At 42.9% G+C, this 27,639-nt stretch overlaps 1 protein-coding gene across 4 annotated transcripts in view; it reads right to left on the bottom strand.

Moving 5' to 3' along the window:
* The window catches only part of DHRS3 (dehydrogenase/reductase 3), a 29,578-nt gene extending 4,679 nt beyond the window's left edge, over positions 1–24,899 (bottom strand). Inside the window, exons 1-6 of one of the 4 annotated variants that reach the window (XM_082295556.1) lie at positions 24,678–24,899; positions 23,958–24,317; positions 3,009–3,152; positions 2,234–2,353; positions 1,273–1,511; positions 48–173 (exon numbers count right to left, since the gene is read on the bottom strand). In XM_082295556.1, the coding sequence (XP_082151682.1) occupies positions 48–173; positions 1,273–1,511; positions 2,234–2,353; positions 3,009–3,152; positions 23,958–24,230 (902 nt within the window). In that variant the 5' untranslated portion in view covers positions 24,231–24,317; positions 24,678–24,899. Of the gene's footprint in view, positions 1–47; positions 174–1,272; positions 1,512–2,233; positions 2,354–3,008; positions 3,153–7,271; positions 7,319–23,957 lie in introns of those variants that run through there. The other 3 variants (XM_082295559.1, XM_082295557.1, XM_082295558.1) reach the window with 3 other exon arrangements.
* Positions 24,900–27,639: the final 2,740 nt, after the last annotated feature.

The raw sequence follows: 27,639 nt of genomic DNA, 5'->3' as shown, positions 1-27,639 counted from the left end.
ACCTTCCCTACGTAGTGAGACTATTGCTGGGCAAAGGAAATACTCACCTTTTTAGGATGACAAGAACATGCATTGTCCATGGAAGGAGCAGGAAGGCTTGATTCAACTGAACAGCTTCTACTGTCCTCCTCGCCACTGTCTCTGGCTTGAGAGGAGGAAAAAGACTAGGGAACCTGAATAAAAAATGTAAGAAATAAAATAATTACATGTGAACCAAGATTTTTCTTTAAGGTTATCACTGCCCAAGTCCTGTTTCTCTAAGTTATAGCTGGTTACTGGCCTTCAAACATGCCCAGGACCAGCTATTCCTCTAAGAGGCAGAAAATTCTAGTTCCAGCCAAAAACCCCGAAAGCAGAACGCCCAGTTCCAACCAGTACTACTGGGTGAGCTAAACAGTTAAGAATGTGCATGTTGGTGCCTTCAGTGAGAAGTGGCATGTGGATGCTAAAAAGCAGGAGCAGAGGAATTTTCCAGCTGCTGAAGCATTTTCCTCTGCTCCTGCTTTTTAGCATCCACAGTGGCAGAGTGTAATCAGAGCCCTGATTCAAGGCTTTTCTTAATTTGAATGCAAACCAATACCAAATGCTGTCTTTTCAGAGCTGGTGTTTTTCCATTTATTCTCTGTTCCTCTTTGCTTGATTCAAATCCTTGACAGGTGAAAGACAAGTATTTTCCTCCATTGCTTTTAATACCAAACATAAGGCTTTTCCCAGCTCCTGCTAGCTTGACACTGCAGATTTTCTTGACTATGAGAGCACAATCTGTATTAACAGGTTATTTTACCCATTGTAAAAGATTAATTTTGACAGCCATTACTTGTTCTCTTGGACAGGGGCAAAAAGGAGGTACTGATAGTCTCACTTCAGTAAATGACTGTCATTCCTTTCAGTGGGAAAGGATTAAGTATTCCAGTGAATAAAGAAGGAACTTGTACTGTTAATTCTGAAGTAATTTGTAGACTGGTCCTTTTGCATGACCACAGCTGCAGATTGCCTCCCCTCCCTCTCTGGTATGGCTTGAATACACGCAGGGAAAAACAGCTTCCAGTGCTCCCTGTAGCAGCCAACGTCTCCCCCAGAACAGGCTGCAGGAATATCCTAGCACACTGAGGGAACCAGTCTGATGAGTCCCAGGTGGCCTAGACTGACCCTCTGTTCCCAGGCAGCCAAATGAGACATCAAATTCTCTTAACTAAATGAAGCATTAATTAGGAGTGAATTTTGATGATTCATTTAAAATGAGATACTTTATTCTAGTTCCCCTGGACTGACCTGATTCTCATGCCCTGGAACATCTCTGTGCTGGTGTGGAAGGGCAGGACTGTGGTGGCATTCACACCGGGACAGTCCAGCAGCCCCAGGGTCAGGCTCTCCATGAAAGCAAACGATGAGGCTTTGGAGGTGCAATAGTCAATGGCACCAGGGATGGCTGACAAGGCCAGGACAGAGTTCAGGCAAACAATGTGCCCATTCTGCAGCTCCAGCATCCTTGGCAGGAATGCTTTGGTGGTCTGAAGAATAACAGAGTTAAAAGAAGAAAAGAAATAAAAAAGATTTGCTCAGCAGTGATACATCAAAAACAACACTGACTGAAAAAAATAAGGTGACACGGACACAACAAACCCCAATGTCCTGTTCATTATGTCAGGAAAGGAGTGGCAGAGGACCTTGTTGCTTTGCCATTTTCTGAGACTCTAAGCAGGCAAAGTTCGTGTAGAAACACAACAGAAGTCTTTCCTAGCACGTATATAAGCAGTACCTCCAGATGAAGGCCATGAACAGAGTACATTCTATGCTTAAGAACTTGTACGGGATAAAGTCTTCAACAAAGTGATGAAATCACAAGAAGCCCTTTTTTATTTCTGTTGTCTGATTCAAAATGGACTGAGTTTCACAGCTCCCTTCCCTGAGCAATGTAGTCCCACACTCCTCTCATGTTCCCTTCACATCACCATACAGAAAACTCCTCTGTGAGCTCAGGCTTTGACAAAGACATCAAATGTTTTACTGGAAATCACAGAATGGGAATAAAGAGCATCAAATACTGAGTAATACTGAAAAGATTGTATTTATTTTTGATCTCCTGCCTCTGGCCATTGCCCCTCACATTGTTTTTTCTCTTGTTTTTAAGACAGACTGGTTTTATCAAGCATCCCTTAGAAAGACCTACTGGCTGTAATCCGTCACTCTCTTTCCCAGCTCTGACTATGTGGGACACAAGAGATTGTCTCACCCAGAACTGTCCCAGGGTGTTTATGTGCTGAGATTTGAGCAGTGCATCATCGTCACTGTCCATCAGGCTCTTCCCATGGACCACAGCAGCATTGTTCACAAGGATGGTGATGTCACCCACCTGCAAAAAAAAGGCAAATTACTTGTGACAAACTCTATCTCCCCATACAAATTGGCAGTTACCTTAGAGCTGAACAGCCACTATTGCCCAAACACATCATTATTTTCACAGCTTTTAACATTCTTGCCTATGGGCCTTGCAATCCTTTGGATCACCTCACACAGGTAGCTAGACTTTGTACAACGTTATTGGCATGGTCACCCTTCTTTTTTCCCAATATATTTTCTTTCTCATCAAATACTGAATCGCAGAATCACAGAATTGTCAAGGCTGGAAAAGACCTTTGAGATCATCAAGTCCAACCATGAACCCGGCTCCACCACTGTGTTCATCACTAACCCATGTCCTCAGGTGCCACAATCCACATGGTTTTTGAATGCTTCCAGGGATGGTGCTTCCACTACTGCCCTGGACAGCCTGTTCTGATGCTTTACAACCCCTTCCATGAAAATGTTTTCACTAAAATCCAATCTAAACCTCCCCTGGCGCAACTTGAGGCCATTTCCTCTCATCCTGTCCCTGTTCCCTGGGAGCAGATCCTGATATCCCCCGGCTGGACCCTCCTGTCAGGGAGCTGTGGAGACCCAGAAGGCTCCCCCTGAGCCTCCTTTTCTCCAGCTCCCTCAACCCCTTCACAACCAGAGTTCTCCCAGACCTTTTCCCGCACAGCCTTGGCTTGCCGATAGACTTCCTCCCGATTTCCTACATCACAGATGAAATAGTGGCACTCTGTCCCCATCATTCTGATCTCCTCCGTGGTCTCCTTCAGGCATTTCTCAGTCCGACCCCACAGGATGATCTGCAGTGACAAACTTTTGTTAGAGTTGAACTGCTTCTGTTTCGTATCTAAAATAATTAAAACATGCTTCTATCTTCAACAGTTCGATGGAAATCTTTGATGTGTTTTCAGTGCCAGGGCTGTTGTTTTGTTTCATTTAATACAAGCAATGATTTTCTGCTACATGGGGAGTATCAAGTGGGACCTGTGTCCCAGTGCTGATCCTCTGTTACAGATTCTTTACAAGCAATACAAGCTAAAACAAAAAAATAGATCTTAAGCCTAACAGGACCAGTATATGGAATACTTGGAAATTTTACTGTATCATGTCATTTCAAATCTCTCCCTGTTTTTGCTATACACATGTACAGAATGATAAATTTATCCTAAAACCACAGATCCCCCTGAATATCTCGTGTGTTCTCTACTTCTTGTTTTATGTTTGGAGACAAAATCTGCTCTGCAGTAGTATGTATTTTTTGAGCCTAGTAATTACTTGCAATGCTGATTGCAGGCTGGTGTCTCAGGTGCATTTCAAACAAGCATTCATCCTACTACAGACTTTTAAAGTGAGAAATTTCAAGTATGAATTTATTTTGCAGCTCATATATGCAGCATTTCACCTGCCACTCCCTTTTAACACAGTAAAAATTAAACACTGCTTCTTGTACAAAGAAAATTCTGAATATTCATGGCACAAACATTCAAATAATGGAGCATGGATTTGACTTAGAATGAGACATAACCAGACAACTCTATCTGCATTTCTACACCAGCAGCGAGGTCAGAAATAGAAATAACTTGAAAAGTCACCAGGTTCATTAACTTCCATCATGGGGCTTTGTCCAGTACATCTTTCTAGTGAGACAAAAACATCAGCCTCAAGTATGAGAGGGGGCTTCCACCACTGTCCTTCAAACACTAAGCTGCAGCTAAACAGACTTAACCACAATATTTTTTTCTGAGTACACAACCTTATTTTCTATTTCTTTTAAGGTTACTGGAAGGAATATAATTCCATCTCTGTTGCCTAAGACATTTTATGAATGAATTGATCTATGCTTTTTGCTCTTCAACTAAGTCTTCTCAGCACTCACCATGTTATAAATGGTGAGTCATTGTCTTCTGCAAAAAATAAATTACTGAATGGAGCATGTTACTGCAATCAGCTGACTGCTCTTTGACTCCAAGAGCAAGATCCAAAAAGAAAGAAGAAACGGTTGCTACATTGGAAATGCAAAATTATGGTGCTATTTCCAAGCACGTGTGATCCAGGGTTATAGTTCCTTCTCACACCACTGTGTATTGAGTCTGTATGAATCTGACCAGTATACTGATTTTTTAATGGTTAAAAAGAAGCACACTTAAACTTCAAAGACTAAAGAAATCTTTGAGTTTTCCAAAAGTTGAAAGAACAGAAAGAAAAAAGTCTGAATTCCATCACTGCTTACAGCTCCATCCCTGCAATTAATTTAGTAACAGCAAGATAAACATTAAAAATTATGTATTATGAGTGCAGTATTCCTTCCCCACAACAAACCTCTGGCAGGGAGCTTTAACATACCTGTTTTTAAGGATGAGTTAAGCTTATCTCATAACTGGTACTAAAACTAATCCCTGGCAGGGCCAAAGAGCTCTTCAGTGTGCCCAAGCGAAGCTAAAATGCAGAAGTACCCAAGTCCTCAGCCATTTCCCAAAGAAGTCACATTTACAATTAATCCCATTTCCAAGTCATTGGCACATCTGTGAACCCAAACACACCCAGACTGATAAGATTTATATCCTCAAATTCTCCAGAGCACTAATGAATCTGGCTAACCAGAAACTTCAGAGCGTGTATAAATATGCCAGAGCCATTTCATGGGAAATCTTATCTCAGGGGAAGTAATTTTCAAGGAAAAAGCTTAAAACTTAAAAACTGTAAGAAAGCATATGGCTGAAATTGCAGCTTGTGCACTGGCCTGGCTTCCAAAGTCTCAGCGTATCACCCTTGGCCATCAGGGCTTGGCATCTCCTCAAAGCTTGTAAAACTGATGGCTATTTACTCACTTCTGATCCCAGGGCTAGACCAAGGGATATTTTTCATGTGTACACTGCAGACTTGAAGGGAAATCAAGAACATGTGAGAAATTTCACAAGCTCTCAGGAAATATTTACAAAATACTGTTCAGCTGTGAGCACATGCACACTTGCTCTCCCTTTCACAACCCACATCTCTGTGCAAAGGGGAGGACAAACCACTACAAAATGTCAACTGCAAACATCGAGTTTGATGCCCACAGAGTCTTGCATCAGGGTGAACTTCACCCTCTTTGCAGGGTTGGATTAGTCAATGCACACATTAAAAAATGAAGTGACTTGTTAAAGAGTGATGGAAGGTAGGACAGGAAGAGGAGAGAAAGAGAAATAAGGTGTCAGACGAGGAGAGTGCAAGGCAAGAAACTGCCCTCACATATCTAATACTCCAGCGCTTCACACTGCTATTGCTAAATAAAAAGTAGATCCCTCACTCTTCACTTCAATCTGTTTCAAACATCCACACAGCCTCCTATTCCCAGGAGCTGCCACTGATGCATTGAATGTCAGGAAATATACATGGAAGAATAGTTAAGCAAAGGATGACCTGTCAAAAGGAACATCTGTCTGTGATGCATCTCTTGGATATAGTATTTTTTTTATGCCCCAACAGTTTCATTGCGACCTTTAATATCCTACAGGCAAGTCTTGCAAGGTGACCCCGTTAAAATCTGAGCCATCTGGGGAAGACAGAATTTGCTGCTTATCCTGCTGACAACATTAATTTCAGTACTGCCTTTTTTCCATGAGAAGTTTCCTGTCTTTGATACTGTCCACACTCAGGTGAAGGCTTCAGCCTGTGTAAGAGAAAGGCAGTAAATAAAAGACCATTCTTTTGTGAGAGGTCCCTGATGACCCAGTGGGAAGTGAGGGCTCCTGCTGTCATTTCTGCTACTTTTTACAGATGGATAAAACTCAGAACTCAATACAATGTGCTTTTGGTCCAAATTCAAGCTTGACTGCTCCTACGAGATCATATGAGACTTTCAATTTCTCTCTTACATCTGGCCAAACTGAACTGGCACGGGCTTCCCTCCAGCCTCTCAGGACATCAGCTCTTACAGTGAGACAAGACTCAGTTGCTGCATTTGTCTCACAGTTGAGGCATCTGTTGCTCCTGAACATCTTTATGGAGGGCTTGGTTCAGTCTTACTGCATAGGCAATACAGCAGTTTTCTGATGTTTCTGATGTTTTCTACGTCCTTAATCTCCTATTGCCTCTTGAGATTTTCTACAAACTCCTCAGTTCTCTGCTCTCCTGCATTCACCCTCTTCTGCAAAATGTGTAATTAAGGGATGATCATCCATGTTCTCAATGCTCCTGAACAAACCCTTCTGCTCCCTGTTGACCTAATGAGCCACTGTGGGCCTGGGGCAGTTTGCTGCTGCCACGTGAGCTGCAGTTACCCAAACACTTGGCTCTTCGCTTCCCTTGGGATGCAACCCTTGGGATACAAGAATATTATTCTTTGCTCAGTCAACATCAAGAAAGGCATCATTTCACTTCATTGTGCCCCAGCTGGGAATCGAGGGCTCTGCATTCATGAGTAGTCCAGACCTGTGGTTTAGGAAATGGTCCATTTTATTAGGAAGGACAATTTTCCAAATGTAGACATGGGGCTCAGAGTCTGGTGTGTCTCCTCTTTCTTTTCTAAGTCTAAATTGGCAGTAAGTGTGTCCCAACTGGAGGCTGAGAATGACTCCAACAGACACAGAAGTTCCTGTCTGGACAGAGAAAAATGCAAAGGAATAAAGACAGACACCGTGTTCCTGATTTCCCAGCCCATCAGGATGCTGCACAGCCACCCATTCACCGTAACTTAGTGGTGGACAGAGGAATATTTAATTTGCATTTTGGATAAATTCTTGGACAGTTTTTTCTCTTGGAAAGAATCCAGCCCTTATTTCTTCCTCCCCTTCATCTCTCACGATCCTCCCCTGCCTGCCTGTCCCTGCTGCACCAGACATGCTCTCCTTTCACAGAGTTACTGACCAGAAAATTGGCGAGGGCAGGAGCCTGGGGAGGTGGATAATCCCGTTCCAAGGCCTCCTGCCCGCACTTACCTCGGCGTGACCCCGGGCTGGCAGTGGCCAGGGAGGCAGGTGGAATGGGAAAGCTATCCCTGACACTCCAGGCTACTGGAGGCAGCAGGGCAGGATCCTGCCACTGGACACAGGGAAGAAGAGATTTATGATGACAGAGGGAGGAACTCTACGTGCCCTCCTCCCCCTGATGAACTTCAAAGTAGGCAAGGGGTGTGACATCACACTTGGCACAGATTTTCCCAGGATTATTCATGGATTTTTGCAAAACAAACTTTATCTGTTGATCTGGAGTCACAGATAAGGTCCTTATCTGACCTTTGGAAAATCCTTTCAGCTAGAGGGGCAGGCACTGCATCCTCTGCTCCCAGAGGACTCATTTAACTCTGGATTTAATCTGCTAATGAGGCCTGCCCTGAGGTCGGAGGGGAGTCAGAGGGAAGAGTTTTGCTGCTGTTGGACTAAGGTAAGGCTGCCTAACAGAGACCTGCACGGGCTTCGTGCCAAAAGCCCCAATCCTGCAGGGCCAAAGCCTGACTTTCACCATAACACAAGAAGAGTTATGCTTCTGGCCACCGCAAAATCAGATAAAGCCACGAATTTATATAAACTGGTCTAGATTGAAACTGCTATGAACCACAATATAAACACGTGATCAATGCTTCCAGAGACTGAAGGGTATTACTGGTGCAGGACACAAGGTCAGAGCTAACTGTACATCATTTACAAGGCTAGTTAACTTGTTTGGTCCGATTTTATTGCTAGCACAATTCAAGAACAGCAGCAAAGGAACGCTGCCCTTTTACATCATCAATTATTTTGGCACTGTATCTTCAGCAAACCTGCTGTGCTAGAATTTCTGCCTCCAGTGAGCTGGAGCAGTACTGGAAAGGTGTCCCACCACAAACTTCTGAGACTGAACATCTGCTATTTCTAGGCACTCCCCTTGGGTTATCTGGGTTGTATTTGAGTAAAGAACTGTTCACCCTTGGTCCTTTACAACACAAGGTGAGCTGTGATTAGCAGATATAACTTCCATGCCGAAAGTTTCTCCATTTTACGATTCATAAAGCAATTCTCTGATATAATCTGAAGACACTGAAAGATTAAAGTGTTGCAGAGACACGAATGCCCTTCCTGCCTGATGTCATTATTGCTGCCTCCACAAATCAACCACAACTCCCAGCCCCAGATCAGCAGAGATAGGAAGTAGTTGGTAGGTCAACACATTTCATTCCCCCTTTGAACCTCCTTCCTAGTCCAGTGGAACAAAAGTTGCTCTGTGTGAGCTGGTATCTGTAATTGCACAGACCTTTGTTCAAACACAGAAAGCCTTTCTGCGCCCAACACTCAGGGTTCCTGCATACTTTTAGGAAGTACAAAGTGTAGATAATCCACTGAAGTATGCCAGTCTTATCCCCCTATATTTACAAAGTCTGGTAGTACTAACTCACAGCCTGTCCTCCGAAAAAATGCATTCCAGTGTGACCCATAATCCTGGCAGAGTTTTGCATATCGTGAGAAAGGGAGGCTAAATCCCACAGCCTCAAAAGCTCCATGTCTTTTGCCTGTCAATGGCAAAACGGTTTTCTCCTCCACCCCTTCCCCTCTCTTGGCCCCAGGCAAAGGCAGACAAGTTCTTTCAGGAGTTCTCCATGGGAGAGGCAGCTAAAGGCAGATTACTGGAAGAGGGAAAGGTGTAGCCCTGCAGTGTGAAAAGCCAATCTTTGCTTTATAAAGGAAAAAAAACCTCCTTGTGATGCCTGAAGTAGGTCAAAATACTTAACCCAGCCCGTTAGTGACACTTTTATAAAGGTAAGCAAACAAAGCAGGCCAGTGGCAAATTTTTCTCAGTTCCCACAGTGAGTATCAAAGCTGCAAGGGACAGGTATGAAAAAGGTTGCACGTTAACATGGAGAATCAAGAGAGTAAGCTTGTTTTTCTATTTTACACACAAGCCTTTCTAGATTACTATTTAGAAGTTGTAAAGTCTGTAAGAATTGAATTTAAATTTAATCCTGCCACCCTGGTAAACACAAGCCACAGACTTTATTATAAACTGGTTTGAGTTAAGGCCAGGAGTAACACACAGTAATGAGATTAAAAGTTAGGGCTAAAGAGACTTCAGAAGGAGACTAAAAGAGTGAATTCCAATCCTTTTCGTCTAGAGGCAGAATTTTTATTACTTTATATGTTGACTTAGCACTCAATGGGATTAACATTATTCACCTAAACAACAGTCAATTCCAGTTGTACCCCAGTCACCCTTTTTTCCCTCTGAAAGAAACCAAACAGCACCTAAAAAAATCACAGAGGAGTATGTCAACACCTGCCTGCTATTCAACAGAGACCTTCCTTGGAAAGAAAATGTGTGATTTTCTGTCTGCACACAGGCATTTAAGACCAGCTCCCCCTAAAGAAGGGAACAAATGCCCACTGTTCTCCCAGTCAGGACTATTTAAGGACAGGTGGCCCCTTGCTGACTTTTTTTTTCCAATGTTTTTTCCAATTGCTTTCGTCTGCAGCACGAACTGCTACTCCAGACTGCCTTGGGAGCGACTCTTCCCAGCTCTGCTCGGAGCAGAGGAGGAAGGGGAAGGGTGAGGGTTGTTTGCAAGGAGAGGTCAGGCAGGAGTCAGCCTTTACAATCCCATTAACGCTGGGACAGGGTCAAACCGAGTGCACGTTCCAACAAAAAGCACCAAGTGGCCACAAACTGTCACCCTGCAAAGGTCCCTGGAAGCATCTGTGGGGGAAGAAAGGACAGACATTTAATGGTGAATGTCTTGCCACACCATGTGTGAGAACCGGCCGCTGCTCCAGGGATCCAAAGCACACAAAGAGATATCCCGCAGTAAAATTCTCTGGCTGGAGAGCAGGAAGAAGTGGCGTATCTGGGGGTGGGGAGAGGGGTAATGTTAGAAAAGTTCTGTATTTGAGGTAAGGGTTTGGAGACATCCACCAATAGAAATATAATACTCCACCCTGCAAAAATAACTAGTGTGCTGCTGCCGCCTCCGTTTGCTTGGCATGGCATCCCTATAATCCAGATTCCTATAAAAATGTCCACAGAGATCTCAGGAAATTGTGAGGAGGGTAAATATGCAGGTGCAGAAAGCCCTTCTGTCCTGCATGCACAGCAGACAGGATGAAGGGATAGAAAGTCAGTAAATAACATTTCAAAGGGGAAAAAGAAATTACTGCCATGGTCATACAGGACATTTCAGCATCACTGAAGGTTTGCTGTGTGCACATTTTCCTTCCAAAATGCTGCATTATTATTTTTACTTATTGGATATAACTCTACAGGTAAAGAATTCTTACCATGTGGCAGGCTAAAAGTTCATTGTAACAGAGTTAAACATTTACTACAACACAAAGTTATGTCTACACTGAACAGTAACTGTTTGTTTTTGGAAAGCTAAAGAAGTCCGAAAGTTTAGAGTACAGGGTAATGTTAGAAGAAAGGGACATGTGGAATTAAAAAGTGGCTCCAATACAGCATTATTTCACCTCACTAGGCAAAACTGCCCACAAGTTGCCTCTTCAACCAACAATTAACTGAAAAGTCTGCACTTCTAAACTAACAAAATGGAAAAATCTGACAATATAAATGTATGGAAAAGAAGAATTAAAGAGCTACAAACTGGGTGCTAGTTGGTTGAAGCGGATTCTTCTTTAGAGTTTGCCTTTCTATTTCTGAGACAAATTCTGCAGCAGAGCAGCCTAACCTTGAAATGTTGAAATGCTGGGTGGTTTTAAGTTCTAGTGGAGAGGGCTGGGCACTGCATCCCCCCAGGGACAACACTGACTCCTAGGCTAGACCCTGCACAGCTTATAGAAGCATCAATCATGCTGCATTACCAATTTAAAGAATTGTCAGCTTTAATTCAGAACACCTTCAGTTTTGCTCTAAGCTAAATCACGATGAGCAATTCACCAGCACTTCACTTATTTTGGGGAATATAAAAAAAATCCTCTACAAGCTCTGTAAAAATAAAAAATACAAATTTATCAATTAGATGCTATACTCAAAACATCACTGAAAAGAAAAACTAGGGAAGGGTTTAAATTTGCTAAGCTGGGAGAAGGATTGCAACAAAACCAGCCATGGAAACCTAAGGGTGAATAATGTTCCCAATGCTGTCATTATAAACTGCCCTCCAGAAAGGGCTAAAATATGCTCCAGATCATCCATGTACATAATAGGATTCAGCTCTTGACTGAAAAAATAACTTCTCCCGTGAGGCTACTGGAGAAGTACTGGAGTTAAAATAGCCTGCCTTAAATTTGTGTATAAATTGAACACCAGCAACTGCTCCAGACAAGCTCCCCTACAAGCCTTTCTTTGCCTCCAGCAAAAGAGAGCTGCTACCATTTTCAAACCATATAAAAGCTGTCAAAAGGTGCCTTCCTTATAAGAATTTTAGTCAAAGAAATAAAGGGCACTGCTTAAGAAGAAAGCTTCAATATTGAAATGCTTAACTGGTTGCCTATCTTTTCATGTGCTTTTCAAAATGTTATTTTTTAATGGTGGCTGTTGCTATGCAACAGGGCAGAATCTCTAAAATCTATTCATGTGTTGTACAAATGGCAGTTTTCAGGACATATTTAACTCTCTCAGTCTATTAAGTAAAAGAAGGAGGATGGGAATCAGAGGACTGTAAGCTCCCAGAGCACACACACCCCCAGGGGTACAGCATGGCTTTAAAAAGGGTCTTTCACTGATTACACAATTTTTTTCAATACACTTTTAAGATAAAGAAGCTACCTTGCTTACAAAAAATGTGAAAACCAGCACAGGTCTGGTTAAATAAAATGATATCTAAATGTAGAAACAAAAGTTATATATATGTTAATTACTTTTATCCAGAAATGATCAAAGCAATTCTAAGCAGATTCTGCCACAATGGCAGTTATTAGAACAAGAGGGGCTGGTAAGGCAGTCACAAATCCAGCTTTAGCATATTCCTAACTTATAGCTGCCTGGAAGTTACCGTCCTTAGGATGTGATTGCATGCTTTTCAGGCCACTGCAATGCAAAATGAAGTTAATTCTCTTCAATGTGAACATATAATCAATTAACTTATCACAGACCATGAGACAAACCTGACTTTCCAATAAAATAAACGATATAATGTAACCTGGTCAGTAACTGAGATTTAGCCGAGGGGCAGAAATAGAATATTGAGTGACAGTAATTCTCGGTGTGTTCAAAGGCAGTCACAAGCACAGCTCTTTGCCTGAAGAGTTCCCTCCCTACCAGCAGCTTCAGAGCATTGGGGATCTGGAGACTGCTCCAAGAAAGTGTGTGAAATTTAGCCCTAAAAAACAGGCTTATTTTTGGTTGACTCACATTCACTGTAGGACAATCTTCGCTTCCACTGAAATATAAATGACAAACCCAACTGAAGTAATGGCCTGAAGGACAGCAATCCCCATGTGCAGCAGTGGGAGATCTGGGTTGGAATTGCACTTAGAAACATGGATCCTGAAACAAGTAACACCACTTGGCCTAAAATCTGAGACTCAAATGCAAACCAAAAGTGTTTTAACTGATTTTACTGATTCCAGTGCTAAAGAAGCCATTCTGACTTCATCCCGAATATATCAACTCCCTCTGAAATGGATCCTTTTTCAGTCTATAACCAGCATTCTGATTATTTAGTCCCATTACAATTTCAACAACAACTTGAAATTGTGTAGTCTATAATTTGATATAATTTATTTTTTAAATGTAATTTATTTTCAGTGGTTAAGAATTTTCTATCTCTTATTGTCCCTTTCAAGTCAGTGAGGAAGAGAAACTAAAATCCCTTTATAGATATAAGATGCTCTTCTAAATTTATGATTTTGCACAAATGCTGGACTAAGATGAAACCTTGTTAGTGGTCAAAGGCATCAGGAAAGCTCAGTGAGAGCTGTAAACAAGTGCAGTGATGTCAGGAGGAGCTGGCTGACCCACTACTGAACTCTGGGCTCTGAAGTACACGCAAGGTGCCAGATCCCTTTCCCACACATGTGTGCACACATACACACACATCCCCCTCCTTTCAGCAGAAAAGGTGTCACAGAACAATCTGCCACAGTTGCACATCATCATCCAGGGAAATAAACCCTGGAACCCCTTTTGATGGCTAAAGAGTTTGCCTTTGAAGAGACAAACCTACTCCATAAGCACATCAAATATAGACACAGCACGGACAGCGGTCTCTAAGGGGCCTGGATTACAATCCAGTAACAAGCAGCAGAAAGCTACAGCATTGCACAAGCAGCACATCCCAACCCCAAAATCAAACAGCTCAGTTCAGCGAGGCAGGACTTCTGTGTTTCCCAAGGGCCTTGGAAATGTTCTGACATAATTCCTGACAGCTCACTGTGGCCAGAGCCAGCCCTGAGCTATTACCATTTGGGAAAGAAGCACTTGTACCAGCTGGATGTCTTTAATATCCCACTTGGAAGCATGACCTGTCTCCTTAAGGCAGTAAGCTGAGTCTGTCCTCACTGGGAAGGTTTTTTAGGAGCTGGGTACAGGGAATTTGACGTTGTAGTCAATGTCAAACCAAGCTGGTGAAAGGGGATGTCAGGATTTTCCGTTCCCTCTCCACCAAACTTTGCCCAGGGAAGTGCTGATCAGAGACAAGCTGTCTGTGTTTACTGCCAGCAAGGAGACTGAAATGACAGATAGAAGACAAACACTAATTTAATGTTCATGTAGAAAATATCTGTCTTCCCACTGTTATTGCTGATCCATTCTGTTGAAGGTCATGGAAAGAGGAACTGCTCAGTGTCTTTAGAGCAACACTCTTCACTCCCATAATTTAGGCCTGGCATATTTGAGGTTTTTCTTGAGGTCCAGTAAAATGATTACCTAAGAATTTCGGCTTTCAGGTAAAGTAGTGCAAGTTTGTCAGCTCCTCAGACACTAAGAAAATCTTGGGTGTACCTGGTGATTCAAAGAGCAAATAGAACAAACCCCAATTGTAAGCACACAAAAGATCATGGTTGAGTGGTGACTCCTGACTTCTTAATGTAGGCCTGGCCATAAAGGAGACATTTGCTCCTCAGTGAAGCTTCCGAGAAACACTGAAGGAACACTTCAGTGCCTGAAGTTTGACTCTCTGATACAGGCCAGCACTCGAAGTTTCCACACCAAGATTCTAGTCCAGGACTTACTGGAAAAGAGGACCTACCAAAAAGGCAAACAGCACCCATGGATACACCTGTGCTGCCCAAGAGAAGGGATGATGACTGAATGAAAAGTCAAGTTTGAACTCCATTTGCACCTACTTTAAAAGGGTCTTTCACTGAGCTAAGGGAAAAAATACACTGTTATCCAGGTCACACCAACTGCCACCCACCTTTATACAGACTCTTTGCAATCTGTGGCTAAAACTATGTCATACTACAGGATAATCACAGCCAGAATCTTTCCAGGCATCATTTTTATACCACTTCAAAATATGTATAATTTTATGTTGATTAAATGTACTCAGAGGTACAACTGTCACTGATCACACACTGAGAGCCAGGTTTACCTCACAGGCACACACCTAAAGCACAACTGATTCAGCAGAGCTGCATTTGTGCTTTCAAACATGATTTTATTGCTATAAATGGAGCACTGACACATTTGCTCAGGCAGTGTAAGACAACAGAAATCCCTATGTTAACCAAAACAAATAAGCTCTGCAGCACTGCAGTCAATAAATTGTAATTAAGAAGGCGGCAACAAAAGGGTGGCTGTCCACAAAATTCCATTGTAATTATGCATAGTTTATGGCTAAGATAATGGGATGAACAATTTAAATTAATTACAAACTCTGCCAAGGTACCCATCTATTCCCAAGTCTATTAATTAGAATCAATTTAATCCCCACTGGGATAAAGGTCAAACAACATGTATTTGACCCTTTTCTCCTGGCGTCAGTGTTATCAGCCAATGGATCTGGCAGTGCCTGGGTCTGACTTGTTCGACTCTTCAGGATGCTGACAGGATGCTTTGAAGAACAGAGTCTGGGCCCAGCTAAAAAGATCTCTAATAATTTCTGCTTTATATTCCTGATAAGCACAGGTTTAAAAATGCCAGAGCTTGTTCGCTCTCAGTGGTCAGCTCTGAGGCTGTTTTTCTGTGTCTTGAAGAGTTTTTCTTTTCAGTCTCCCTTTCCTGCAGAAAACCTTGAAGCAGCAATCATGTTAGATTTGTGCCTTCAATTTGGGCCAGGGATCAAAGTGAAAGTGAACATTAAACACTAACTAGCATTTGTTAGTGGATTTTAAAACAAATACTCTAACTCATCCTCAGTACTCAAATACTCAATAATCATTAACTGACATTTTCAAACTGCCCAGAAGGAAAGATACAGAATTTCTAGACCCTTGTCCAATTTTATTGGAAGGAAATCAAGAGAACTGTTGCCTTTTTTCCTTCTGCCCATCATTCCTGTAGAATCAATCAACTGGCTACTTCGGTGAACTTCATCATTATAATCTATTTGTCCTATTTTTTTTTTTTCCTTTTTGCCTTAATATTTTCATCCCTCTCAGGTTACTGTCAGGCTGAGTTCCTGGTCTTGGCTTTGGCAGTTTGATGTAAAACGAGATAGTTCTTGATGTACCAGCTTTGAATGTTGCTGATCTTTTTGAGAAATGGAATTCAGAGTCTATTCAGAGTTTTCTAAGTTCCTCCTTCATAATTTTACTATCCACTGCATAGTATTGCCCTAATAAAGCAGGTTTCCACAGCAGGCTCAAAAATAATAAAATCTTTGATTCCTTTAAAATGTTTTTAGTCAAATGATTAGGACTGTATGCACGGATTATGGTCACTCTTAAAGCAAATTGCTGTGCCTGGCTAATTAAATTAGACATTAGCTCAACAGCATGTTTGATTCTTTTATAATGCAGTAAATACTACCTACAGTGCTTCAGATGAAAATAGTTCTACAAATCTGAGACTTTTTCCTAGCCTGTGCCAGAGCCATGACATAAATGCAACATAAATACACAGCAGTACTTTTACAAGTCACTGTAGGTGATGAAACAATGCAAATAAAATAGGGATGAATCACTTCGGATAAGTAACATGAAACATTATACACCAAAACCTTCCTATCAGCCCTGAAGTTCAGAAAATCTGCCTTTTTCCTTTCTGTGGTACAAATAAGACTGAGAATTACGGAATCAGGGTATGGTTGAGGCTCTGGACCTCTGCATGTCCTCTGGTCCAAGTCCTTGCTCAAGATCAAACACCTCATCTACTGCTTTGACCAGGTCAGCTCATTTTGAATTTCACTGCCTCATCCTCCAGCTTGCCAGATCTGAGCCTCTGTTTTCACTTTCAAGGTATTCACTTTCACTTTACCCATGTTCCCATCACTTTTCATTTAGCATCAGGTCTCCTACTGCAGCCTTTACCTCCCAGCATTAATTTTTAGAACAACCTGTCTGTTTTCTACCACACGTCCTGCACCTCTCTAAACATTCTTCAAAACCCTTTACTGCTGCTTTTCAAACCCCACCTTAAAACTTCCATTGCTGTGATGCCTCCCCCAAAACTTTAAAGTGGCTCAATGAGTGGTGCTCCAGACTCTGGCTTTAATTAGCAGAGAGTTCTGTGTTGGTACTCATTGTGGCCTTTTGGTTTTTATTTCTACTGTCACATTTATTTATTTTATCCCTTCCAACCCTGAGGCCAGCATTATCTTTTGCTGTTGTTCTTATAGAGCACATTTAGCATCTTTATGCTAAACAGTGTGAAGTCAGTTTTTGAGGCACTGCAATGGCATTAATATATAACCTCATCCTTAAAACTTTTTACAGCATTGGCACAGTCCTTGTATTTAGTGAGAAGCCTCATTTAACTGCCCTGATGCCAGACCTTCAGCATGTTAAAAAGTGCTGGATCTTGGTGTGCCAACACAGCACGGTCTCATTGGGACAATATTTTCTCATGACATCACCGTATCCCGATGGGAGATGACAAGCCTGTAACACGAAGTTCCACTTCTTGTTAACATTATTTATTCTCCTTACAACATACCCAGCAACAAAAAACAGGTATGCTCCAAACTGTAAGTTAAAACAGCTCCAGCCCAAGCTGCTTCACAGACACCAAAGATCTGAGAGCTGATAAATTCTGGCAGTGCCTGCCAGGCAGAGACACTTATTCAGCATGTTATTCCAACTGCTGGCCTTGGCACCAGCACCCAGCACAGGCTTCATGCCATCGCAGCCTGGGACTCCAAACAAGGTCTCTTCTGCCCATCCTTAAATCCAATCAACAAAGTAGGGAGCTGCCAACAGGAAGCCATTAAATAAAGCTGCCATCAGGATATAATCTTTGCAGAAATAAAGCCTTTCTGGAGACCGTAAAGCCACCCAATCAGATCTGTGCTCTTATAGTTTACCAAAAGTTTCAAATTAATGTGTTATTTTGCATGATATGGAAAAACATTCACTCCTCAGTTCTTCTCACGTACTTCTGGTTGCTGGTAAGTTGTGACATGCTCTAATAGTTCACTGTAAGATTAAGTGCTTAAATTTAAGAAAGATTAAAGTAACCATCATTTAACATATCCCCGAAGCTGCTGCATTCCTATGGTGGCTTTTTTCTAACCACACACAACAGGAGATTAATCACCTACAGCCTGATATTTGCACTACAGGTAAATATTCTCATTGCACTAAAATATCTACAGCATAGAATATGTGCACTTTCCTTTTAGATTACATTATCTTTTTCACATAATGTCAGATTGCTTTTTCCAAATGGTTACTTACTTTTTTGCATTTCAAAATGACTGCAGAGAAAGCCATTAGACACGTGGGCTGTATGTCACTGTGGTACCACCACAGGGCAAGAAAAGCATTCAGAATGGGCACAGATGCTCACCTGGCAACAACTGTATTAGCATTGAAATCTAAATATATATATATGTAAAAATTTTACACTGAGTCTTTTAAAAATTATTATCCACCAGGCCACCTTAACACAGTGCACCACACTGGCATATTGCACTGGGTAATGTACATCAGAACAGCATCCATTTCTTTTACAAAATTAATTTTAAAGGCTTTCTGACTTCATTACGTTAGGTCATGATGCCTGTTAAAAACAAGTACATGGTGATTAATCAGATTCTGAGGAAAATCAGGTCCTCTCAGCTCTGAAAGCATGTAATTTTAAACCAGTTCTTTTCCTTCTATCAGGACTAATCTTCTCTGGGGTGGCCAGATCAGGTCTAGTCATGTTCTGAGCTGAGAGGGAATGAATGTGTCAGAAATCAGTTATTACTTGCAGAACAAAAGTGTCTCCTTGACAACTGGCCCAGCACAATGGATTTTAAAGCTGACAGACGCAGAAGGGCTTGCTGGGATTCCTGCAGAGATCTCATGCCTTCCCATCCCTTCCCCACTCCCACAGCACATGGTCAGGAATTATACACCTTTGTACATTACAAAAGAAAGGTTTCCAGGTTTGGAACACTACAGCCCTTCTGGATGAAGTCCGGGGCACATTTCCATTCCTGTGTGCCAGGAATTTGATGCCAGGCAAGAGATACTCTCCAGTGCAGTTTAGTTAAGAGTCTTCTAGAGGCTCTGAAAGTGCAACCAGAGATGAATGTTTGAGAGTGACCAATATTTTAAGTCATTCTGGAATAAGAACTCCTACTAAATCCATGGGAGACACTTACAGCTTTTGCCCTGCACCTCAAAAAAAGGTGCAGGACAGTAGCAGTGGCTGTCTTTTGCCCTCACTTCAGGAGATCAGTATTGTAATATCCAGTCTAGTCACAGTGCAGTTAATCCTTGATCATATAGTATTGGTATGTGTTATAAAGCTTTTAGAAGACATATACTAATTCATACAAATCAGGACAATAATATAGGGGCCCTGCACTTAAGAGTTGGACTCAATGATCCTTGTGGGGTCCCTTCTAACTCAGAATATTCTGTGAAATAATATGTCAACATGATTCATAAAGACCAAAGTGAAATATTCGTAGGCCTACAGATGCAGTTTGTGTGGGAGGAGTGTGCCATTGATAAACTCATTTCAAAACTTGCCAAATTTTCCATTACTGGGAATACAAGTCTAAATTCTAAGACCTGGTAACATTTTTTTACGTAACCTCTCTCCAATACTCTCAGCCTAAACACAAAATAGCCTCAAATCTCACAGAGCTAAACCCCTCCAATTATACAAGGCTTTCAAGCACTTGTAGTTCCTCTGAGGTTTTCAATTCTGTTGGAGAAAGTGGAACACTGAGGGAAGCTCCAGGTTCCAACAGCAGTGTGGACTTGCACAGCTCTCATCCTTGATGCTCCCCAATTGCCACTGAACTGAAAGAGGACAGCACAACCAAATGACAAGAAATCTTCCAAAAAGCAGACACTGAGGTCTGACTTTGGAAAATGTTGTGAAAATACTGATGGAAAGAACAGCTGAGATTTCAGGGTTGTTAGGCTTTTTTGGAAAGGCCCAAGAAACTCTTCCAAAGTCACTGTCAGATAAACAAGAATACTACATTACATATTAGAGTGGGGGAATCTGTTTCTGTCCTATCATTAACATCTTTTTCAGTTACTTTTATTAGGTTTTGTTGACATTTAACAATGCAGAATGCCTACGAATCAAGCATCCCCTTCCTGTTCAATCACACCTCAAATTAAATAATCTGTGAACAAAGTAAATTAAAATGACAAGGAAAATTTTTAGAGATCAAGGTTTTCTAGATGAAAACCTAACAAAGAGCAAGACATACAAAAGACATAGGAATCAAAAGTTTTTCACTAGAGACCATCAAAACCACGGCTGACAATTCCCTGGCAAAGGCACTATAATGAAACTTCTGTAGGAAAAGTAAATGGCTTTGAGGAAACCAGGAGCAGTTTCCCACTCTACTGAGCAGTGAATGAACCCATTCAGTCCCTACACCCCCTGACTGTTCACATCTGCAGAGGGTTGTTCTCCAACACAAGAAATACTGTTCAAAGGGGCCAGTCTTCCCAATATTAACTGGATTATACAGTACAGTCTTTGCAAAACACTATTAGGCTTTGGAAGTGGATTTTTATTTCATAGGCATTAAATCATAAACTCATAAAAGTCTCTCCTTCTCCCATTTCATTAACACAGACATTCCCTGCCATTCTGGCTCACTAGAGTATCACCAGCTATCAGCCTTGAGAGAGCTATCAGTGTGTGAGACTGAGGCAGAGGTGATGCTCCATTGACCAAATACTTTTAAGGTACAGTCAAATTCTCAAGAGTTAAAGCAAGCAACAGTGAGGATTTTGAATTTTGCAAGCAACCAAGAAGGAACTGAAAGCAGAAAGTTAATTTCTCCAGCAATTCAGCCACAGCAAAGTAGCTTCTCAGCCAGCACTTATGAATCTGGACACATCTCTGGCAAGTTGGATTACAACACTTGAGCACTTCCGGAGAAAAGTCAGTGCTGTTCATCCCTCATAATAATACTAACATGTCCTGGATCATCTGTAACCACTTCATCTCTGCATACAGCTCATTTACATGCTCTTGGCTTTTTCCAGAAGTGCTCCAGGAAGCATTTCAATACACAGTGCCTCCCAGGACCAAGTAGTTCTTGACAACTACTTGAAATTACAAATGGAGTATGGATCCTTTGACTTGTCAGTGTACACCTGAACAGAGATGATCTGATTATTAAAGTCTCTCATGGCCTAAAAATTGCTGGCCGTCTTAATTGAAAAAAACAGAACATACACTTCTGAAACTGCAAGTAGAACTGGCACTGCTTTGTGCCCTTATTGGCCATTTCTTTGGAGAGGCCAATGAACAACTGTGAGAAAAGAAACATCACCTGAGAAGGAAATGTCTCCTAGACATTTATCTATCCAAGCCACATTTGAGGAACAGTGGCAGAGCAATGGGGGTAAAGAATGAGAATCAGTATGGATTTACAAGATCATGCCCAAGAGACTTCCATTCCATTAGATTGAGAATTTTAGTCTCCATGCTCATCAGTCAAGCAGAAGACATTGTATTTCCATTCGCATAAACCCTTTTGGGATTTATTTCTTGTCATCTTCATAGCTTTAACTGCAAGATCAAATTTGACAGTAGAGGAGTTGCAGATGTGACAATTGATAATCTTGTGAGATTCAACATTTGCCACCTTGCGTGAAAACGGCTCCAATACATCTCACTTGTGAGCAACAAAACCAGCCTCTGAAACTGAGTGTAAGATGAAATCCCATCCAGCCTAATTACCAGAGAAGTTTCATATGCTCACAGTCCCAACTAACTTATCTTTCTGAAGATTCTAATCTCAAAAATATGGTTATATATCGCCGCCTACCTCCAAAACCCCGCCACTATGTCTGTGTGCGCAGGCGCTGGGAGCACTTGGTCGGGACACGCTGCACACCCTCCACCAGAACGTGAACCCGCGGCACTGCTGCCAGCCGCCTCCATGGCACGCTGGGCTTGGCCCCAGAATTCCACGCCTTTGCTGGCAGTCTTTTTCTAAACCTGGAATATGGTGACTACACCATCTGATAATCAGAATCTGTTCTAAGTTATTTATTATGATCAATAATTCAAGCTTTGCATATTATTGTAAAACTGTTGAGAGTGTAAAAAGAGAAAACCAGTCAATTTTCACAAGCCTTATCAAAAGATGACTTGCCAGACATTGCAAGCCTTTTTCATTTCTTTTTGATTGTCAAAGGCAAAGTGTAAAATTGAAGAGGAGTGCCAAGCAGAAGGTTGTGTACGGTACATGGAGACTGCATAAAATCCACAAATGTAGGGTTGAGCACAGAAGCAGGAAAGAAATGAAATCTCAGAGCAAAGGGAAAGCAAACTACCACATGTAGGTAAAATTGGCATTAAAACTGCTAAGGAGAATATGCCTACTTTGGTGTTCTCACCACAGGCTGACAGGCAATGCCACTACCAGGGGAATCAGAACTTGCTGAGTTCCATATTTGACTGACTGGATACCATGATGTAACTGAAAAGAAAATCTAATTCAAATTGAGTCAATGCAAAGACTTAAACACCTTGATGACACACATGAAAACATCCCAAAAGGCAAAACACCCCAAAGTTCTAAGCAATAACTAGCAACACAGAGTGTTTCAGAACATCATATGAGACAAGTACAAAGGTTCCCAATAATTATTCTCATTTATTCTTTCCTTGTACAATACATAGAGATTTTGTAGATAGGACACACAGATAGACTACAGTCTGTGTCTGTTTACAGTAATTCCATCCTCAGCTCTCTCTCAAACAGCCCTGTCTCCTTTTGGCCCCTGTCCCCTGGCTCCTCAGGGCCATTGTTCAGCTCCCAGCTCAACTGCAGCAAAACAGCTCTTAAATGTACTGTAGAAATGGTGGCACTTTAATGCCAGAGCTCAGCATAGCAACCAGCCGCCCTAAATAAATAAATAATGAAGCGTGGTATTCCAAGAGATAATATAAATACACTTTCAGCAAATTGCTTGGGTCCAAAGGTCAGTCAACTTGTTTGCTCTGACTCCCAGAATGTGTAAATCTCAACATGATGTTTAAACACAAACACAGACAAACATCAAAGTTCAATGCTGACATATTTTACACCTCCGAGTTACATGCCAGAATAGCTCTGTACCACACAGAGAAAACTGTAATGCATGTGTAAGGAAGTGACAAAACACTATCCTGAACTAAATCCAAATTTTTTTCTTTAAATAGCCTCTCATTCTGTATTTTTCCTCTTCTTTCTTCTCTATTTACTCTCATTCATCCTCTCACACAGAGAAGTATTTGTGCAGCTGTCTAATTTCACCAGTCCTCCCCTCAATTACCAATAAAGGGGGAGATGAAACTTTCCATCCCAAGACTCATTTCAGGGATGTGTTCCTGTATCCCCTGACTGATTCACACATAGGGACATACCTGTACTTACAAACCACAAAGTTTCAAGGTAAACCACCAATTCCTGAGCAAGAGAATGGACCCACCAGCTACGTTGGCACTTCTGGGCTCCTGTGCAGACAGACCACTCTCAGCTGCTCTCCTAAAGGAAACGTGCAAATAATCCTACAGCTCCCACTCAAGCTGTGCTGTTCTTGCTAGGTTCTCATTCATCTTCCATTTGAACAGCTCTGGGCTGCCCAAAAGTGAAATACAAGGGACTTCAGGAAGCACAAGAAATTAATTTCACAAATGGAAGCCCATCAGGGTGAAAGGGAACGCTTTTCCCCACCATCCCGGAGCCACCTGCCCCTCTCCTCTGGGGTGATACACCTGGATATGATCCTGATAGATGAGGGCTCTCTGTACATGATCCCCATGACCAGCAGTGCCAGGAAGAAGCCCAGGAAACAGCAATGGAAGTGAGCACTGGCTCCATGCATGAGAATTGCTCAGCTCTCCTTCCCTTGCCACAGGAAACCTGGCTGAGGCAAAAACCTCTCCTTTGTCAGCAGAGGGGGATTCACGAGGGGGACCTTTCTCACCATCGCATTTTCACGGATGAGATAGGGAAAGGCAGGATGCAGGGATGGAGGAGTGGGCAACTTCCGAAATGTAATTGATGTAACAACTCAGTTCTGCAAAATGAGAGCCTCTCTCACCTTTTCCAAGTGATCCCACCAATCCCACCTAGAGGTGAGGGAACAGGGCTCCCTGGCAGAGCAGCAGGTGGGCGCTCCCCTCCCCTCCCTGCTCACCTTCCTGGCTCCTCTCCTGGCGAATTCCCGGGCCAGGTGCCGGCCGATGCCTCGGCCCCCGCCGGTGACCAGCACGTTCTCCTGGGACAGGTCTCGCAGCTTGGGTGGCAGCACCAGGCAGACGGCAGCTTTCACCATCAGATACACCATCTGCACCGGGAACAGCAGCAGGGCGCCCAGCCACTTCCAGATCATCCTCTTCTCCCAGGCAAAGTTCTCTTCCAAACCTCCACAAAACCAAGCTGACAGAGAACGAAAAGCAATACCCTTCATGCACCCCCAGATGGGTCACAAGTCTTCAACCCCCTTCCAAAACTTGGGGGCAAGACGTTCTTGGACTGGAAAAATCCTTCTCTCCCCCTACAAAAAAAAAGAATGTAGGAGTAAAGTAGTGCAGAAGACCAAGTCACTCCCCTGTTTCTTGATCGGTGTCCTCTGGGATTGTCACATGCAGGTAAAACGGTTTCCTTGCTTTTTAACTGGAGAGCTTTTTTTTAATTAAAAGAGAGAAAAAAAAAGAGTAAAATTAAAAGTAGCCATGCATCCCTCCGCTGCAAAGACCCACATAAAAATCCAGGATCCAAAGGAAAGGTTTTTATATTTGGAAAAATAAAATAAAGCAGCCTATGTCTCCAAATTTCAGCCTGCAGTGCCTTCCAGGCAGCTCATTTCTATTCTTAGACTCAGGAAATTGCTTAAATAAGACAGAATTGCCAGGACCTTCTTTTTAAGAAAGGCTCTATTCAGGGTGAGGTTGTTGTTTTTGTTTTAATATCTATAAATATCTATAGACGTTCTGTCCTGAGCCGGCTGCAAAGGTTGAGCTGATCACCGCCTCTCTCTGCCCCCTCTCCCGGTTTTTTCACTTGGAGTGTCTGATCACAGAGCAGGAATTACGCCGTGCACTAGTTCAGCTCTGGCTCTTAGTCATTTCTGCCTATTGCTGTCTCTGCCGCTCAGGGCCGCGGCGCTGGGGAGCTTTTATACCCCATTAATCCTGATTGACAGTTAAAGTGTCGGGGCGATTTCACTACTGTTCCTGGGAGTGGCTGCTGCTCTGCCCTCCCCCGCCGGCCGCCGCCGCGCCACCAACTCGCTGCGGCTCGGCGGGCGCTGCCAGCGCGGCCAGCAGGGCCACCTGCGGGCACCCTGGGCCAGCTGCGGAGACCTTGGGCCAGCTGCAGGGACCCTGGGCATGCTGTGAGCACACTGAGCTTGCTGCAGGCGTGCTGGGCGTGCTGCGGGTACGCTGGGTCAGCTGCGGGTACCCTGGGCGACCTGCGGGTACACCCTGGGCCACCTGCGGGCATGGGGGGCAAACTGCGGGCACACTGAGCTTGCTGTGGGCATGCTGGGCTCATGCTATGCTGCACTTGTTGCATGCTACGCTGGGCTAACTGTGCGCCACGGTGGGCTCACTGCTTATCGCGTTGGGTTCACTGCATGCCACACTGGGCGCATGCCACACTGGGCTCACTGCAGGCCCCATTGGGCTTGCTCCTTGTTGCCCTGGGCTCTCTTCTTGCTGCCTTGGGCTCACTGCATGCCACACCGGGCTCATGCCACACCGGGCTCATGCCACACCGGGCTTATGCCACACCGGGCTTGTGCCACGCTGGGCTCTGTGCAGGAACCAAAGTGCTCTGTCACCAAGCCAGGCAGCCCCTGCCTCCTCCGTCCCCTACACGCACCAGAAAGGTGCCCTGGTCTGACCTGAGCCCAGGGAAAACCAGGTCCAGGAAGAGTCAGGGCTGAGGCTGAGTTCAAGGGAGCCATCTCTGCCACACGGAGATCTGACAGAGAGCTGCTTGCCCAAGATCAGCTGGCGTGGAGAGTAAAACTTCTTTCAGCCCTAGATTGGCAGCTGAACCCAGCCTAGGCTGCTACCATCAACATATAGACCCGTGTTTTTCTGGACAACATGACACCTCATGGATTTTCCATGCTGGAAGATGCTTGCATTGCTGAAAACTGGGGATTTAGCAGTGGGCAGTGAAAAAGGCAGGCTCTGAATGACAGAGGGAGACTCACCCTTCAACGAAGGGTGGTTTCTTCCAAGACTTTTTGGCCAGTGATAAGGGCATAGTTGGAACCCCACAAGGTCTCCATAGCGCTTTGAACTCTTTTGTAACAGGGGAAAGGGCAAAGTGTATTATGGCAGGTCCCCCGGGCTGGCTGTTTGCACTGTCAAGCGTTAGGTAAGTTATGATTTCAGTTGTACAGATTAAGCTTTTCTGAGGAGGCTCTAGCTGCACTCATGCCCAGCCAGGAGCTGTGGCAGCAATCAGAAATAACCTATAATGCAAAGCTTTGAGGATGTCAAAAGACCTCAAGGATATCAAACCTCACAGTGTTGTCTTCACAGCTGGGCTGGAAAGAAATTCGGGTTTATATCTGCAGGTGTCATTAGGATTTATCAAAATTAATCCAATCCACACGTTTGCTCAGGTCTGGAGCCAGATGCACTATCCTGGGAAGCCATCTAGAGGTAAACACTGGAATTAAGGGGAAATGGCATTTAAAGACATTCTCAAACCACATCTATAGTTGCTAAAACACCACCTCAATGGAAGTTTGAGTCTAAGTATCTGTGAGTGAGAGAGGCGAGTTTGGAAGCTGAATCCCCTTAAGAATGAATTCAATTTTCTTCTTTGGAATCAAACAAGTATTTTTGAAAACAGGCGTTCAAAGTGGCCATGTGAGGACAACATTCAGGGGTTTTTTTGTTTGTGAAAAGAAGGGCAGCCAAGTTTCTGGTGCCCCCTATATTCAACAGGTATATCACACATGGGTTTTTTAATACAAAATAAGAAAAATACCTAAATCCTTGAATTTCAGCTCTGTTAAAAATTCTGCGAAAGTTTTAAGGGAAAGAAAAAAGGAAATAAAATTGAGAAGATAAACTTGCACAATTTTTACCTTTAACTGCCAGGTTACCTCATATGATATAAGCCATATGACTGTCACTGCATAATCACAAAGTGTCAGGAGAGATGGTTTTGAGGAGAAGATGAAGCACCCTAACTGGAAACTGTCTGCACATACTGTCAGAATAAGTGAGTGTTCCCTAACTCAGCTGCATCTGAAACAACCAGAGAATTTCCATGGCCTGTTGGCAGCGTTTAGCACCTCGCTGTGTTTTTACAGTAATACCTCTAGAAATGCAGCTCGGGGAGGCACCTGGCATTACAATTTTCCTCTCAGTCCAACAGCTCTGGAGGGGAGAGAGAAATTACCCAGAGAGCCCAGTGTCTGGTTTAAACAGAAATGATTCAGTGTCTGGACTGGGAACAAATATGACAAGTTTCTGGTATGGAAATAAGGAGCAGTGTTGAAAATGAAAGGATATGAACTCCATCAAAGTATGTTTGGCCTTTTGATTCCTGAGTTCAGTCTCTTTATGCTTAAAGCAGCACAGACACATTTAAAATAGAAAACTCATCAGTATTACACAGTTAACTTGTTTAGATTTAAAAGAAAATCATTATTAATGTAAAACATTTGCAGATCCTTTAAAGCCAGTGGGAATGGACTAATCTTGTGAATATTTATTTCATGTATCTATTTCCATCTTGAATAATAATCTAAATGTGTTTGAAGTGATTTTTAAAATTCACTATGACTTTGACCTGTGTACAAAGTTGCTACCAAATTTGGATTGGAATTTAAAAGACAGTTCTAG

Source organism: Coloeus monedula (assembly GCF_965178545.1).
Source record: "Coloeus monedula genome assembly, chromosome: 22".
In the NCBI taxonomy this organism is placed as follows: Eukaryota; Metazoa; Chordata; class Aves; order Passeriformes; family Corvidae; genus Coloeus; species Coloeus monedula.
This window is presented reverse-complemented; position numbering and strand designations above follow the sequence as displayed.